Source organism: Carassius carassius, chromosome 34 (assembly GCF_963082965.1).
Source record: "Carassius carassius chromosome 34, fCarCar2.1, whole genome shotgun sequence".
In the NCBI taxonomy this organism is placed as follows: domain Eukaryota; kingdom Metazoa; phylum Chordata; class Actinopteri; order Cypriniformes; family Cyprinidae; genus Carassius; species Carassius carassius.
In genome coordinates, this window is record NC_081788.1 from 24,018,385 (window position 1) to 24,034,838 (window position 16,454).

The 16,454-nt window shown below is 33.8% G+C and overlaps 1 protein-coding gene across 1 annotated transcript in view; it reads left to right on the forward strand.

Annotated features, from left to right (window-relative positions):
* Positions 1-15,853, forward strand: part of LOC132114809 (small conductance calcium-activated potassium channel protein 2-like) — a 28,266-nt gene extending 12,413 nt beyond the window's left edge. The window contains exons 3-9 of the mRNA XM_059523144.1: positions 1,996-2,091; positions 2,856-3,274; positions 8,390-8,531; positions 8,876-8,986; positions 9,283-9,410; positions 13,844-13,913; positions 14,598-15,853. Coding sequence (XP_059379127.1) covers positions 1,996-2,091; positions 2,856-3,274; positions 8,390-8,531; positions 8,876-8,986; positions 9,283-9,410; positions 13,844-13,913; positions 14,598-14,897 — 1,266 coding nt within the window. The 3' untranslated portion in view covers positions 14,898-15,853. The remainder of the gene's footprint in view (positions 1-1,995; positions 2,092-2,855; positions 3,275-8,389; positions 8,532-8,875; positions 8,987-9,282; positions 9,411-13,843; positions 13,914-14,597) is intronic.
* The last annotated feature ends 601 nt before the right edge of the window (positions 15,854-16,454 follow it).

Sequence of the window (16,454 nt, forward strand, 5' to 3'; positions counted from 1 at the left end):
AAATGTCTGAATGTCATTGCTGTAGATGGAAAAATATCTAACCAAGTGGCAAGTAACCATTTCCTAACAAATGATGCTAAAGCAATTTTTCAGTGGCCTTTAACCAATTGATTCCTAAGCTGGTTTGCCAGTCTAAGCTGGTTTAAGCTGGTCTTCCAGCACTGCCAGCAGAAAATAAAAAATAAAAGCTAACTCAAAGTATCAATATACTATAATCGTATATAAATAATGCTAAAACAACACTCTTTGAAGGTTTATAGGATTAGGATAGGAATAAGACATTCCTAGATTTAAATGTCCAGTACTTTTTGAGGCCGCTGCAAGTATACTAGCATGCTTTTGTTTTGGGTATTGGTTGAAAACAAATACTTGTAGTTAAGAAGTTCAGCCTGCTTCACCAAGAAAACCCACTGTCTTGTAAAAAGGCTAGACCAGCACTGTGGCTCAGTGGTAGAGCATTGCATCAACAGAGCAAAAGGTTGTGGGTTTGATTCCCAGGGAACACACATACTGGTAAAAAAATAAATAAAATTATAGCCTGAATGCACTGTAAGTCGCTTTGGATAAAAGTGTCTGCTAAATGCGTGAATGTAAGATGGTCTTTTTCAACAGGGCAGTGATGCATCACAAGATTTCACATGTTAAGCTGTGCTAGATTTATACGTCTTCATGCTTAGTACTTAGATTTTTACTATGTAATTAAATGCCTCAGCATATTGAAGTCTAGGAGTGATCTATTTTTGACAGTTTAAAGACACTAAAGGATAAATTCATCATTGACATCAGCTACTTTGTGCATATACGTCCTTAATGGATAGAGGCATCAGAGAGCATCAATCAATGAAATCTTCATAACATGCTCTTGAAAATTATTACAATTACATTCTTTTATCCCAAGGTACAAAAAGAACATGAATGAAAGAACAAGAGCTAGGATTAAGGGATAGAAACAGAAATTATGATTATATGTGAAAAAAAAGTCAATACTCAGGCTCGGAAAATCACTAGCCTGACTATTGTGTCTTCCAGTCAGGCAACCAAAATATACCATCGCCCTGCCTGACGGGCTATCTTGAATAGTGAAATAAAATTCCTTCCTTGATTCGTATTGTTCATTCACTTGTAGGGGTAAAATGGATCGTAGTTGATCATTTGCACATGTTGCAAATTTAAACATTCAAGCATTTTAAACCATTCAATCGCATGAATAGGTGAAAGAACACAAGCTATGTTTCCCTTCTGAAAAAATATCATAGATTCAACCAGCTGGTTTAAGTATAACTCAGGGGTGTTGTGGTCCTGTGGCAACTTCTTAGCAGCAACTTAGCAACATAAAACCTTGCTTAAAATTCAGTTTAAAAGTGGGACTGTGCGTAGTTTTGATTGTAGAACAAGTGATATTAACCACAGACCTTATTTTACTCTTAAAACAAGTACTTTTATTCCAAAAATTCCTATTCAAATCCTATTCAAATGCTAATTGCTAAAAACTAAAATTCTTTATATAGGTAGCTTTCATGCATCACAAAAAAAAAATAATAATAATAAGATTCCTACAAAGTTCAAACTCCACAAATTTCTGCTTCTTCTAGCACATGTGAGAGACTAAAATGTAAGAGATTATAATTTTATTTTTGTGATTTTTTTTTCATGATTATTTTACTTTCTTTTATGTAAAGCACTCTGAATTACCATTGTGTATGAAATGTGCTATATACTGTAAATAAACTTGCCTTGCCTACTGTACACTCACACAGCAGCCGTCAAGAAATGGTGTTTGTCTCTTTTTTTAATATATTTACTGTGGATGACACGTTTATCCAAAGCAACATACAGTGCAGTAAAGGAATATTTTTTATGTTTCCTTACTATGCATGTTCTCTGGGAATCAAGTTCTCACAAGAAAGTTGAGCTGCAAATGGTTAAGATGCAAGAACATAAAATGTAAACTAATGTAGTTGTTTTTTTGTTTGTTTGTTTTCAATGTCTCTGCAGGAATCCTCATATTCATTTGCACTGAAATGCCTTATTAGCCTCTCTACTGTAATTCTGCTCTGTCTGATCATTATGTACCATGCACGAGAGATTCAGGTAAGTAGCTGAATTAACCTTGGAAGCAATAAACATGAGCAGAGATTGAGACGGGAGCCTAAAAGATTATAGAGGAAGCACTTATGCCAATTCCTAATGACTTATAGTAGCAGCAGAATTAAAACTCGCCCTGGCTTTTGTAATTCCTGATATCTGCTTTCAATGTCTGTGCTTTTTTACCTATCCATTAAGAGGTCTTTATAGAAAAGACACTGATTTTGATTAATGATGGTATTACAAGTGGGGCTTATGGCTAATAGGAGATATAATTTAATACAGGCCTGTCAATCAGTTGCTGTGTGAGCATTATTTAATGACTTGGAACATCAGATGATGGTCAAATTACTGAATGGATGAACAATTAAAAAAACTTTATTCCTGATTGAAGGTTGTGTACAACACAAACATTGAAATAAAAGAGAATAAATCCATATTATAGTCATAATACTAAAACCACAGAGAATGCTTTCATACTGTTTTTATTGTATATAAGTTTATTTATATTAGACTAGTTTATATTATACAGTGCATGTGTAATATGTACATACACACACACACACATATATACACACATTAAAATGTACTTTAAGCAGGTCAATTTATCTCGTTTTAAAAATGTTTAGAGATTAATTTTATATAATATATTGTATGTAACATCTAATATCAATTCTCATCCAATTTTAAATGAAAGATGATGAAAAAGATCATAATACTGCTGCAGCACCCATCAATGCATTCAAATTTGTTGTCTGTCTAAATTTCAGCTCTTCATGGTTGACAATGGAGCAGATGACTGGCGGATAGCCATGACGTACGAACGTATCTTCTTCATCGTTTTGGAGCTGCTGGTGTGCGCCATCCACCCCATTCCAGGTCAGTACGTCTTCACCTGGACCGCCCGCCTGGCCTTCACCTACACCCCGTCTGTGGCGGATGCAGACGTGGATATCATCCTCTCCATCCCCATGTTCCTGCGGCTGTATCTGATTGGCCGGGTCATGCTCCTACACAGTAAGCTCTTTACGGACGCCTCATCACGCAGTATCGGAGCCCTCAATAAGATCAACTTTAACACACGCTTTGTCATGAAGACTTTGATGACTATCTGCCCAGGCACGGTCCTGCTGGTTTTCAGCATATCATCATGGATCATTGCTGCTTGGACAGTGCACGTCTGTGAGAGGTGAGATAAACCTTTGATTTATTAAGAAACACTGTCTGTACTTGGAGTATTTAAAGTATATTCTACCCAAAAATTTACTCGCCCCTCATTTTGATCCAAAACTCTCTTTAAAGATACCTTTCTATAAAAAAATGAAGTTTAAAGATTATTAGAGTAGTGTTTTTTTTTTTTTATAAGAAAAATACTGTATCAGTCTTTTTACTTTAAAACGTCATATTTAATTAAGTGTTACTTGCCATTTCTTTGTAATTCATTTTGTAATGTATTGGCAACTTCTAAGTGAAAATTGTTGTTAAAAAAAAAAAAAAATGTATATATACATATACATATATATATATACACACACACCATTGTTTTCAGTGTATGGAACACAAAATTTGAATTTCTTATGAAAAATCTCTGAAAATATATCTTTTACATAGTATATGTAAGTGAATTAGTCCGTCAAGCTCCAAAATGAAAAAACAATCACCATAAAAGTAGTCCATTTCATTCATGCACTATTTCCATGTATTGTGAAGTCATTCAATAATTTGTGTGATAAACAGATCAAAATGATAAACTAGAACCATGAAGCTGACATTTTGTCTGTATGGCTCTTATAGTCCATTTCAGAGTTTATTAGAAGTAAGGGAGCAATGTCATACATTTCAGTCTGTTCCTCACTTAAAGGCTTCATAAGTATTGGTATATGCCATATATATATGGACTACTTATATCATACTTTTATGGTTCTTTCTTGTCATTTTAAAGCTTGACAGACCAAGTCCCAATTGACTTTTATTATATTGTAACAAGTAATCAGGATATGCATCTAACAGTGGGTTCAGATTCTCTCTCTTTTTTCTTTTTTTTTTTGAGGTAATAATGAAAGATTTTTCTTTTTGTGTGTAAATAATTCCTTTATGTAATTTTTTCCATCCAGTGCAGTTGGTCAAGACCCTATGTTGTTGCCTTTAAAATGTGATGTCAGTGGCAAGCGGATGTGTGTGTGTTTCATTGTTTACGGTTTTGTTCTATGTTTCTCCCACATGGCTGCTGCTGGATAGGGGTCCAAAGTGAGTCTGTGATCTGCAAGGAAAAACTATCACTTGGCTCTTAGCTTCTGCTCATCTCTTGATGAGCTATACTTGCAAAACGGCAAATTGCTGGCATCCTGGAAATCCCAAATTCTATTTATTTCCAAATTCGGATCTATTTGTTTTCTCCTATAAATGGTCTGTCATCTTGTAGCCTATGATAAAGAGTGGTCTTAGTGTTGGGTAATTACATTTTTGATTCATTCTTTTGATTTTGGGATTTTCACGCAGCTGACACCATGTGTCAACATGGTGGTCATCATGTTCATGGCAGCCTGTTCTTTTCCGCTGTCATATATTTGACCTTTCCTGGTGCTCTCAAGTGCTATTCTTACCAAGATGCCATCTTGACCTAGACCTCGGGGGAGAGTAAAGATCCAGTATGTTGTCATGACCCATAAACATAGAGAGAGATGCACAGCTATGCTAATAAGGTCATCGTGAGCTCTTTAGCCAGGTTCTGCACCCACTTCTTACCCATTAGGCTATATGTGCCACATCATCCACCTGCTTTTTCTTCAATGCACTGCACCACAACAATAGTCAATAATGTATATATGTGTTTTCTTCAACTATGACCACTTTTGACCCTGGCTTATAGAATGTAGTCACATTTTTCACATTTCTATTACTGTTGTTTAATTTGTTTACTCAGAAAGTTTAACAGCTGACATAAATGCATCACAGGAGAATTGCTAGCATTCTATTCATTCCAATTCTTCGCATTCTGATGTTATATTTATTGATAGCATTCTATTCTTAACTTCTTCCCCACACAAAGTTACAGCATTGTTGTATTGATAGTGATAGAGTTTCTTTGTTTTACATGGTCTTGATCATGATGCAAATGATGCCACAACTGAGGAATGGCATATTTTAACATTAAATAAAATGCTAAATACAAAAACTAGAAAAACTGTCAAAAGTTATTGAAATTTAAAAACATTGTTTGATTAATTTCATATTTTATGACTGAAAATAGTTATTTAAATGATTTAATCTAACAAATTAATTAATTAATTAATTAATTTAGTTTTTAACCTGATCTGAGGTACAAGAATAACTCATTTAAGTAATTTTTCAGATTTTAATTTCTTCCACACAGTATTGGTTATGGTGTTAGTGATATTAGTATGATAAAACTTTATCAGTTGGTCACGATGCAAATAATATAACGTATAACATATATAATATAATCCAATACAGAACATATATATAAAGATGCAAATATATTATATTATTATAATTTGTGGTTTACTGAACAAATTGCTCTTTCTTTAAATAAATTCAATTATAATTAACATTTTTGTAGGGATAAAAATCAACCTCAGCTTCTGCTCTAAACTTTAGGGAGCCCTTTATGTTACTATAAGATGAAAACTTAAATTTAATTACTATTCATTTATACATTCATTTAAACATAAGAATCAACATGTATGCAAACATGTACAGTATGCTGTATTTGCTCGGTTCATATGCGCACCGAACTAAAAGACCCATACTGTAAATCTTCAATACAAATATATTTACCGTTACACTTCTAATATATATATATATATATATATATATATATGTGTGTGTGTGTGTAACAGGGAACAAGGATAAAACAAAACTAAGAAGTGTAGTAAAAATTTCTCCACATTTACAAAAATAAAAGTGCACATAATTGTTGAAAAACACTTATATCTTCAATGAAGTTTATTTTTCTTACCCCATTTTTTTCTTGTTTTGAGAATTTGTGTGGTTTAAAATCAAAACAATAAAAAGTTTTGTTTTTCAGATAAATGTATCTTGTTTTATGCACGCCTATATATGGTTACTGGAAAGACATTTCGATTTAGAAAATAGATTTTTTGCAGTGTGGTTGAGAAAAAAGTGCTGAGGACACCAACTAAGCTAATGTGCTAGTCAGGTGTCATGCTAGCTTGTTATTTTTCTGTATTCTTATGTCTTGTGTAAGAGTTATAGTGGATGAATCTGTCGGAGGAATGGAGAGGTGCTTTATCAGCACCTTAGAACCCTCCGAGACACTGTATTTCGCTTCACTTCACCCCTAAATGGCCACAGCTACTTCTTCACTTTAAATCATTTGCCAGCAGGCTAGTCGACAGAACTCGTTTAATAGCACTCAAGCTAATGAGTTCTCAGTTTAATTCATAGGCATAGAAGCTGGATGCTCACTGATTGATTTATTTGAACATAAATGTAGATTTACTCTGTAATCAGCACATGGACATATTGTTCATGCTGACGGAACATGGATTTGAGGCCAAGAGAAGACCTTGTTCTGAAACTTTGACATCATCATTATTTTTTTTTTTATTGTTTTCTTCTCTATATTTGGTGTTTGGGGCGAATGTTACTGAAACTGAGTAGACCGTTTTGTTACGAATGTTTTTTTTTTCTGTAAGAATCAACATAGATGTTATGCTGTTCCCTTTACAGAAATTTGCAGTGGTAATCTCCAAACGTTTAACCAAAAGTATAGTTACCGTGATGATTGTTACTTTCAGAATGTTTCTGCCATATATATAATTTTTTTTTTAAATTTTTTTACAGTAATGCCAGAAATACCAAGTCTCCACGTGTTTAATTCTATTATCAGTTACTGTAGTAACTGGCAGTTACTGTGGTAAATTTCTGTAAGGGACAAATCTATGTTTAAGATTCTGTGATATGTACAAATGGAGCTCTCAAATAAGTGTTCTCTGATTTGAGATAATGCTAAAGTGCCTTGGTTGAAATCGACTGCCTGAACGCTCTTATGTGCCCCATACTGTCAGAGCAGTGCATTATCTGAGTTCATGGCAGCTTTGGATTTGTTTACACTGCCAGCATGTTTTTCCATATACCCTTTTTATTCTCGTGTAATGGACTGTGACTCCCACAAGTTTTACAAAGACGCATTCTCCACACCAGACCGAGCTAGAACACTGGGGAACAAGAGCAAGCCATCTAATGGGCCCTGGCTGCCCTCTTGTTCATATGAGCAGAATATGGACAGCACACCTTTGAAATTACGTACACAAAGGCACCTTGATTCGTATTTGGCTTGTCCACTTTTTATCCAGTGTGGACAGGCCTGAATATTGATATATGCTGCTGCATTCAATACTTATTGATATTGCACTTTAGGTTGCCTTTAAGATTACCCTTCAAATGTAATCGGGCTTTTCAAAGACCCCTAATGCTAATTGTACCTGTATATTTCAGCTGTGCACCAGTGTCAATGTGCAGTGCTGCTCAAATTTTGAAGAGACTGTTTGTATATAGCTTTTGTAACCATATTATTTAGTGTAGGACAAATCAATGAAAATATGATTGCAGCAGCACAGCGTATTAAGTAGGCGTCGGAAAACCTGGACTCTGGTACGAGAGTAGCTCCGGGTTAATTTTGTTTGTCACTGTAAATGTAGCTACTATTGTATTTATTTAAATGTGTTTAAATTATTAAAATAATCAAATTAATTAATTTAGATTTTAACCTAAATTGAGATTCAAGATTAACTTAATTTGTTTTCATTTAATTTTGTTTGTAAACGTCAATACAAGTTTTATTATATCTAATGTATTATTTGGAAATTCTATAAATAATCTAAAGCGTCATCTTCCAGTTAAATTTGTTTCTTAACATAAATGTAGAAAATGATTAAATAATCAAAATAATAAATACATTTAGATTTTAACCTGAACTAATATACAAGAACCAGTTCAGTTATCTTCCTTTAGTTTATTTTGTTTGTCAACATAAATGTAGCTAAAATTATATTTCTTAATTGATTTAACTTCTTGAAATAATCTAAATTAAACAAGTTAGTGTAAATTTGAACCTGAAAATAAAATAAAATCTTTTTCATAATTTATATGAATTAAATGTATTAAAATTTGAACTTTTTTCATTTTTTTTGTATTTATTTATATTTTACAAACTCGTACTGTGATCACCTTTAAACTATTTTTCTTTTTTGAGAATTGTCCTGTAAGGTGTTGTTTAATTACTAATTCAGTTTGTTTTCTTGTCATTTTATCTCATCAGATATCATGATAAAGTGGAAGTCACCAGTAACTTCTTGGGAGCCATGTGGCTGATCTCCATAACCTTCCTGTCTATTGGTTATGGAGACATGGTGCCCAACACATACTGTGGGAAGGGAGTGTGTCTTCTTACTGGGATCATGGTGCATCTCTCTTTTACCCTTCTAATTATGAACAAATGATGTGCAAGTTTTACATTTGAGACTTTCATGTTCTTGTGAGTCTATCTGCATATATTTTATAGTTATTAGTGTCCACTCAGCCATAACATCATCAGGCAATAAAGCCATTTTGTAGATAAACTGCATATGAAAATTCTATTTTCGAGACATTTGCACCCTTGTGAGTTTATCTGCATATTTTTTATAGTAATTAGTACCCACTCAGCTGTAACGCCATCAAACTGTAAAGCCATTTTATAGAGGAACTGTATATAAAAAGCCTTCTTAATGATTTTGCATTGATTTGTGTTTGTGTGTGTTTTCAGGGGGCCGGTTGCACTGCCCTAGTGGTGGCTGTCGTAGCCAGGAAGCTAGAGCTCACCAAGGCTGAAAAGCACGTCCATAACTTTATGATGGACACTCAACTCTGCAAAAGAGTGAGCATATTTTAATATACAGAATTGTTGATGCAAATGTTGATGTTACATAAGCCGTGGAAACTAGCCAAGATTCCCTTGATGAGATCATCTTATAGACAAAATCTGGCAGGCACATTTAACCCATATTGCTAATTTACCAGGAGTCTACATCTAGTATAATTTAATATTACTTTTAATATTTTTATGGCTTTTAGGTTTCCAAACATACTGTACATCTTTCTGTCTACACTAGCTGTAGTGATTTTTTTCAAATGTATATTTCAGTTTCTTATCTGGATTTCATTTACTCGCAGGTGAAAAACACGGCTGCTAATGTACTCAGGGAAACATGGCTAATCTACAAACATACAAAGCTTGTGAAGAAGATTGACCATGCCAGGGTCAGGAAACATCAGCGCAAGTTTCTGCAGGCCATTCACCAGTACGTATATTTGCAACATTTGTAATCCTCCTTTTGCTATGTGTGCTGTCTGCATTTGTATTTTATATGAGATGAGATATAAATCTAAATTTGATGGTGCTTAAAACTGGACTTAGTTCAAGTTCTCACTTTCCAATTTAGGGAATCTCAAGTTTTTTGAATGGAGTTTTGGAAACGAAATTGAACCTTTTAGACTCTATCTCAGCCTCATATTTCCTTCCTAATTTATTGCCACGGCATTTTAAGATCTTGTGTATTTTACCAGATCATGGGGTGAAATCTTGATGCTAATGATGCCAAAAATAAAAAGTTAGGGATAGTACAGAGTTAGTATATCGGACAAGCAGCGTAATTGTGTGCATAAATGACCAAATGCACTTTTTGGTTACAAACTACTGTCTTGGTGAGATGTTAATGTAAGCTCAGTAGGATTGTCTTAAGTAAATGTACAAAAAATAAAAATAATAATTCTTATAATATCAGAAGAGTGCATTGGAACTTAAAGTGTAATTGCATGCCACCGCCTATTATCATGTTAATATTGATCAAACAATAATACTGGCAAAGAAGAAGAGAGAACCCACTCACTGCTGTTAGTTATTTCTTTGTTCTTTATTGCTGACTATCTATTTGTTTCCTTAATTGAGATATATTTGAAGTCTACATACCATTGCTTTTATTTAATTTGTTTTTATTTATATAAATATTACACTTTTTAAATAAAAGAGTGTGTTTCATAGCATATTAGTTTTTGCTTTGAAACTTTTATGGAGCGTAATGAAATATCATTGTTGATAAATGGCCTGGGGTCTCATTTATAAACATTACGTGTGCACAAAATGGGACTTGTGTAATATATGAAATATGTACGCACTGAACAGACATTATAGACCATGCGTATGCACTCTTTTTCCTGGAGTGAGAAAAGTAATAAGTACACAACGATCTGTATATAAATTTACATAAAATACATACCTTGAATAGGTACAGTGATAATAGCTTACTGTACAGCCGCAGCTGCACAGAGGTGTTGATGTCATGTGAAGGCATCTCTATAACATTATAAAAAATACCAACATATTTGAAAGATACAGCTTGAAGAAAATGGTAATTTAACATATCATTTTTTTAAAATATTTTGTCAGTGAGGAATTCTATACTGCAATAAATATAGGCCTATCTGTTTCCACAAAAAAAAAAAACAATAAGCTAAAAGATGTTCCCCTTATCAGAAAACTGCATAAATTACATTTGATTTGAATTGTCTCAAATAATTGAAATACTATTTGGCCAGTGGAAAAGAATGAGATAGAATGAGAATATTTATCGGAGACCTATTTTAAAGTTTTGTTTTTATGGATATTTTGATATATTTATTCTAAAACAACAAGGATACTGGATTATTTTTAGCAATAAAAAACTATGTTTGCCACAAATGGCATTTATAGTCCATATCTCATATTTCCTTAACGTCTTGTTCCCTTGACGGTATTAAACATGGTATCACATGGATGTGCATGGAAATGATATACAGATGAGGTACTGCCCGATGAGTCGGGTTGGAGATGCACACACATACAATCTTCTCCTGACCAGGATTTTATGCGCATGGTTTTATAATCTGAAAACCTTTGAGCATACGTACACTTAAAGGATGAAATCTACAGAGAGTTTTATAAATGAGACCACAGGTGAAGCAAATCAAATGGCAGTTTTTATTTTTCAGTCAGTCATAAAAGTTTGAAAGTCTTATAGTGTGGTGTGCAACTTGAGGATTAAAAAAAAAATTGATTCTGTGTTCCATTTGTTTTGCCTTAAATCACTGCAGAGCTCAGAAGTAAGTCATGTCTTCTCTTTTTTCTTTACCATTGGAACCCTTTTCCATTTTTATAAGTCTTACTCAGCAGTATCAACCAACATGATGAACATTGAAAACATTTGAAGCTGGGCTCCATTTTTATTTAGCATTGTTATCCATTACGGTATTTAGATGAACTGCATTTACATGTTTCACCAGCCTGTTACGGTATTTGGAAGGGGAAAGTTCTTCACATCTTCTCAGCTTCAAATTTATCAGATGCCACAATGTCTGAAATTCATTCATCTAGCCTGTACCAGATTTCCACAGAACCTCACACTGCACTTTCATCCTTTTAGTCATAAAACCTGCTAGTCTGCTGGTCTGCAGTGTTTTCTTGCAAACACAAATCTGTTGCAAATCATTCTTATGGAGATACACTTACAGAAATATCGTATGTGATTCTTATAAGACTACATTAGACGTTTTAGACTTAAGAATAAGGTTGATTAAACGATGAACAGAATTTTAATATTTAGCTGAATTAATCCCTTAGGTGTTGTAACATTTTCTGGCCATACATAGGTGCACATAGGAACATAGACAAGAACATAGGTTCTCTGATGTGAATTGCCAGTCCTGCCTCTGTTTGGCACGCAGTCAAAGAGAAAGTGCAACTGCTGAGCACAACAGTTCATTTATAATGTATTTGGCCTTCACTTTTACGAGACCGCATAAACATTCCCTTGCCTAATGCATACAATCATAAAATTCTATAAATATCTGCACATTAAATGCTTCATAAACTCAGCAAATCGGCCTGTGTTGTGGAGAAGGTAATAATTGCAGCTGGAGTGCAGGGAACTATGGAGGTCTGGGTACAGAAACAAACAGACCAATTTTGGCCGTCCCAAAATTGAGAGTTCATCTTTACAACAGTGCAAGCACATGTGAAAAAGTGCAAAGTGTCCACTTTTTATTTTCCATTAAAGCTTGCAAACTTTTTCGTTTTTTGATGGGAGGGGGAGAGTTTGAAGCAAATCGATGGTTGGGGTTGGTTTAGGTTGCCTGGTTAACTCTGGAGAAGACATTTACAATATTTTGAAAAAGACACTAAAAGCCATCATGTTATGTTTATATTCTGCATGTGAGTATTACTGACAAGCATTTTTCTCAAGAAATTGTTCTTAGATTCAATAAAAAAAAGTTTCTTGTTCTACACAAGAATCTCCCCTTTCCTTTCCGGGTTATGTTGGTGTTTTCCTTGAGGAAAGCCCAGCTATGTCTATCTAGAGAGTTTCTGGTGTTGGCTTTCTGAATTCAATAGACACTGAAATTAGGTTAATGCTAATGCATCATTGTTAGCACATCTGTCATTACCATGGAGCACAAACCGTGTGTCCACATTCTGTGTTTTTATCACTTCATCTGTTTCCACACTACAGTCTGACACAATATAATGAACGTCTGCCATCACACTGCTGATAAAGGTGGTGTTTGGGTTGTATTTTTGCACATTTTGAACCATTCATGATGCAATAGAGCTGCGTAGTCATGACGTCAATTTGTAGGCCTGTCAGTCAGATGAAAAATTATAATAGGATTTGAACATTTTTAGTTTATGGTCTTTGATTTACTTTTAAATTGAAGTCTGTGATTAACATAAGCTTACTTGACTTTCAGGTTTTGTTTGAAAATATAAATTCAAACATGAATTTTGACCACAAGTATGTGAGTTTATTCAATTATTATAACTATTATTATAGAAAATATTGATATTATATATACAGAATCAAGCTTAATAAATTATACTATAAAATATAATATATATCTAAACTATATATATATATATATATATATATATATATATATATATATCTGTGTGTGTGTGTGTGTGTGTGTGTGTGTAATAGAAATATGTTCATATCAATTTATGTATATTAAAAATGTATAAAGTAACATTTTTCTACCAAATTAAAACACAAGATAATAACATCTCAATAGAACAAAATAAAAAAATTACCAACAAATAGTTTCAATATCAAACTAAAATCTTTTGACTTTATAGCTACTTTTAAACAGTATGCTTTTATTGCTTCATAATGTCTAACTGCATTTCATTACTATCCATTACATTTTGTGGAGAATTTCTAAATGCATCAGATCACCATCTAAAAAAAATCTGCAGCACAGTATCGTGACTTTGAGGTAGTATTATAATATCCATGTCCATATGCTTATGGAGTTTTGGGACAATGGCTCAACTGTTGTTCTTTTTGACCCTTCTTTTTTTATTTTACCTCCTGTGGCTGAATAAGTTTGCATGTCTGACTGGACCGAACTGGAATGTAAATGTTTGCATGTGGACACATCATTTAATGGAAGAATAATCATAATGTGACACTTTATAGCTTCTAGATTTCAGCCTAATTGTCAAACTCTGTTTCTTCCTCTTTTCCCTGCTAATTTCCCTGCTCTTTTCATTGACACCCCATCACAACCTCATGCACTTGTTTTTGCACTCCTTCCTCTATAAACTACTGTCTCCATTATATATCTGTGTGTCTTCTTTCCTTGTGGCCCATCTTTTTCCCTTTGTCTGTCCACCTGCTCCCTGGCTTCATTGTTTTCCCAGACTGCGAAGTGTGAAGATGGAGCAAAGGAAGCTGAATGATCAAGCAAACACACTGGTGGACTTAGCAAAGGTGAGTACAGTCTTAAGTAGTAGATCTGTAGTGACATGTTGGTAGTCTTGTAGTATTGCCATGCACTGTAAGGACTGCATGTTTATTCTATGGGATGGATGGATTTATTAAGCAGCACGTCTGTTTCCAACAAAGATAATAATAACAACACTTAGTTCTTGAGTTATATTAAACTGTAATAATGTTTCACAATAGTATTTTTCTTTTCTGTATTGTTGATCAAATAAATGCAGAGAAACTTTCAAAATCTTATCAACCCCAAACTTTTGCACGGTAGTCTATGTGTGCTCATATGTGAAAACTGCACTTAGGGTGCTGTAAATTTGGGTAAATTGGACCTTGTTACCTGAATGAACCTCTAAAATAGTATGTGAAATAGTATACAGTATGCAGCATGACCTGCATCCTTCATATTATTTGGCAAGTGACATCTGTGCCTGAATAAATAATGGGAATTTTATTTAAATTCGTTATTTGACAACGTATTTGTGTAAATATGTATTTTGTGCCTTTTCATTTTTAATATTAATGTATGTTTTAAATCTTTTTTGATATTTTATATGTTTTAGTTTTTTTGTAGACCGAAAATGTGCTTACTTTTCCATGTCAGTAGATAACACAGTGCATTTATATATGTGATTCTTGCATTTTTATGTCTACTAATAGTGTTAATCACTTCTTCAGACACAGAATGTGATGTACGACCTGGTCTCAGAGCTGCAGGAGCGCAGCGAGGAGCTGGAAAAGCGCATCGGTCACCTAGAGACAAAACTGGACTCCATAAACAACAGTCTGCAGGCTCTGCCTGGCCTGCTCTCACAAGCCATACAGCAGCAACAGCACCACCTGCTGGACGGGCTGACCCAGCGTGGATTCACTCTCACGCGCCCCTCCTCACAGACCTCCGAACGCTCCTGGGCCTCATCCGTTCACCGGCGGAGATCACCCTCTACCGCACCACACACGTCCTCTGATAGCGGCTAGCACGCTCACACACTCAAAATCATACTCTAATCCTACACACACACTCCTACACACCTCTATCACCAACTAACACTGCTAAATATACTTTTAGTACTGAAACGTTAATAAGAATGACAACTTCAACACACTGGAATAAAAATGTAATGAATTAACTCATCATGGTAGAGATATGGTTTATGTTTAGCCATTGTATGGCTGTTTAACGTTAGCTTTTTTGTAAAGCCCTTGTATAGTATGGACTGGATTCAGACTGCAGGGGGTGAAATTCTGTTTGGAAACAGAAAATTAAATGGAGCTAACCTCATGGAAATACAGAGGATTGAGAAGGAAGGAAAAATGGGAGAGGAAGTCACCAGACAGGCAGACATTAAAGATATATGCTAAGTTCTGAATAGCATACTAGCATGCTACTTACTCTTACTGCAGTATATATTTGTATACAGTGTACAGTATGCAAATGTTCTGTATGCATTAAAATTCCCTGGCATTTATCAGAGAACAGTGCGTTGAATACCGTACCTATATCAAGTTTTCTTTTTCAGTGTTAGTAGTTTTAAGTATAAAACATTTTGACATTAAAACAAGACATTTTTTACCCAAAATTCAGTTAACCCTCATGTTGTCATTGGTCATTTCAGACCAAAAAAATTATAAAATGTATGTTTTGAAATGTTTACATTTTTGAATTCATTGGAATGGGGGACTTTTGTGGCACTTGCTAAACAACTAAACATACAATCCCTAGTAAAAAAAAAAGTAATGTATTTAAAATACATTTATTTCATACAAAGTATAGTTCAAATCTATTAACATATTTACTGACATATTGCTTGAGACCTACTGATATAAAAATGATATTTAAACTTTATTTGGAGCACTACTTGTCTACAATGTACATTTTTTTAATATTAAACCTAAAATGTGTTTTAATGTCACTTTTGATGAAGATTGTATGATCTTTGAATAATATTGGACTTTAAAAAAGTGTATCTGAAGTATACTTGCAATAGTTCCACTTTAGCACAATCAAATATACTTCATTGGGCTTCAGCAATACTTCCGCACATTTAAAAGTGCATCAAGTACAAAACTAGTAGTTACAATTTAGCAGACTTGAAGTATAGCAAAGGTACAATTGCAAGGTATTTCTTTTTAAAGTACATAAATATGTAAATGTATTTGTAGTATACTTAGCATGAAATAAATATATTTCAAATTCATTTTACTATATTTATTTTTCACTAGGTATGTTATAAGATCATGTGGCAACAGCTACACATTTTCTGAATATTGCAAATTCAATGGAAGAAGAGGTTCTGTATACAGTATATACTGCACACTATTGAGTACCATGCTGCTATTCTTATCCATTAAATATAATTGTTGTTTTCATAGAAGCTGAGGAAGGTCCTTTGGAAGTCCCATGTTCAGATTGATTAATCATTACTAGATAATAATAATAAAAAAAATGCAACCAGATGTAGGAAATGCCTAAAAACAAGGAAGAAGGATAACATTTTATTGTCAAATTAATATTTTACAAACGAAAAAAATGTA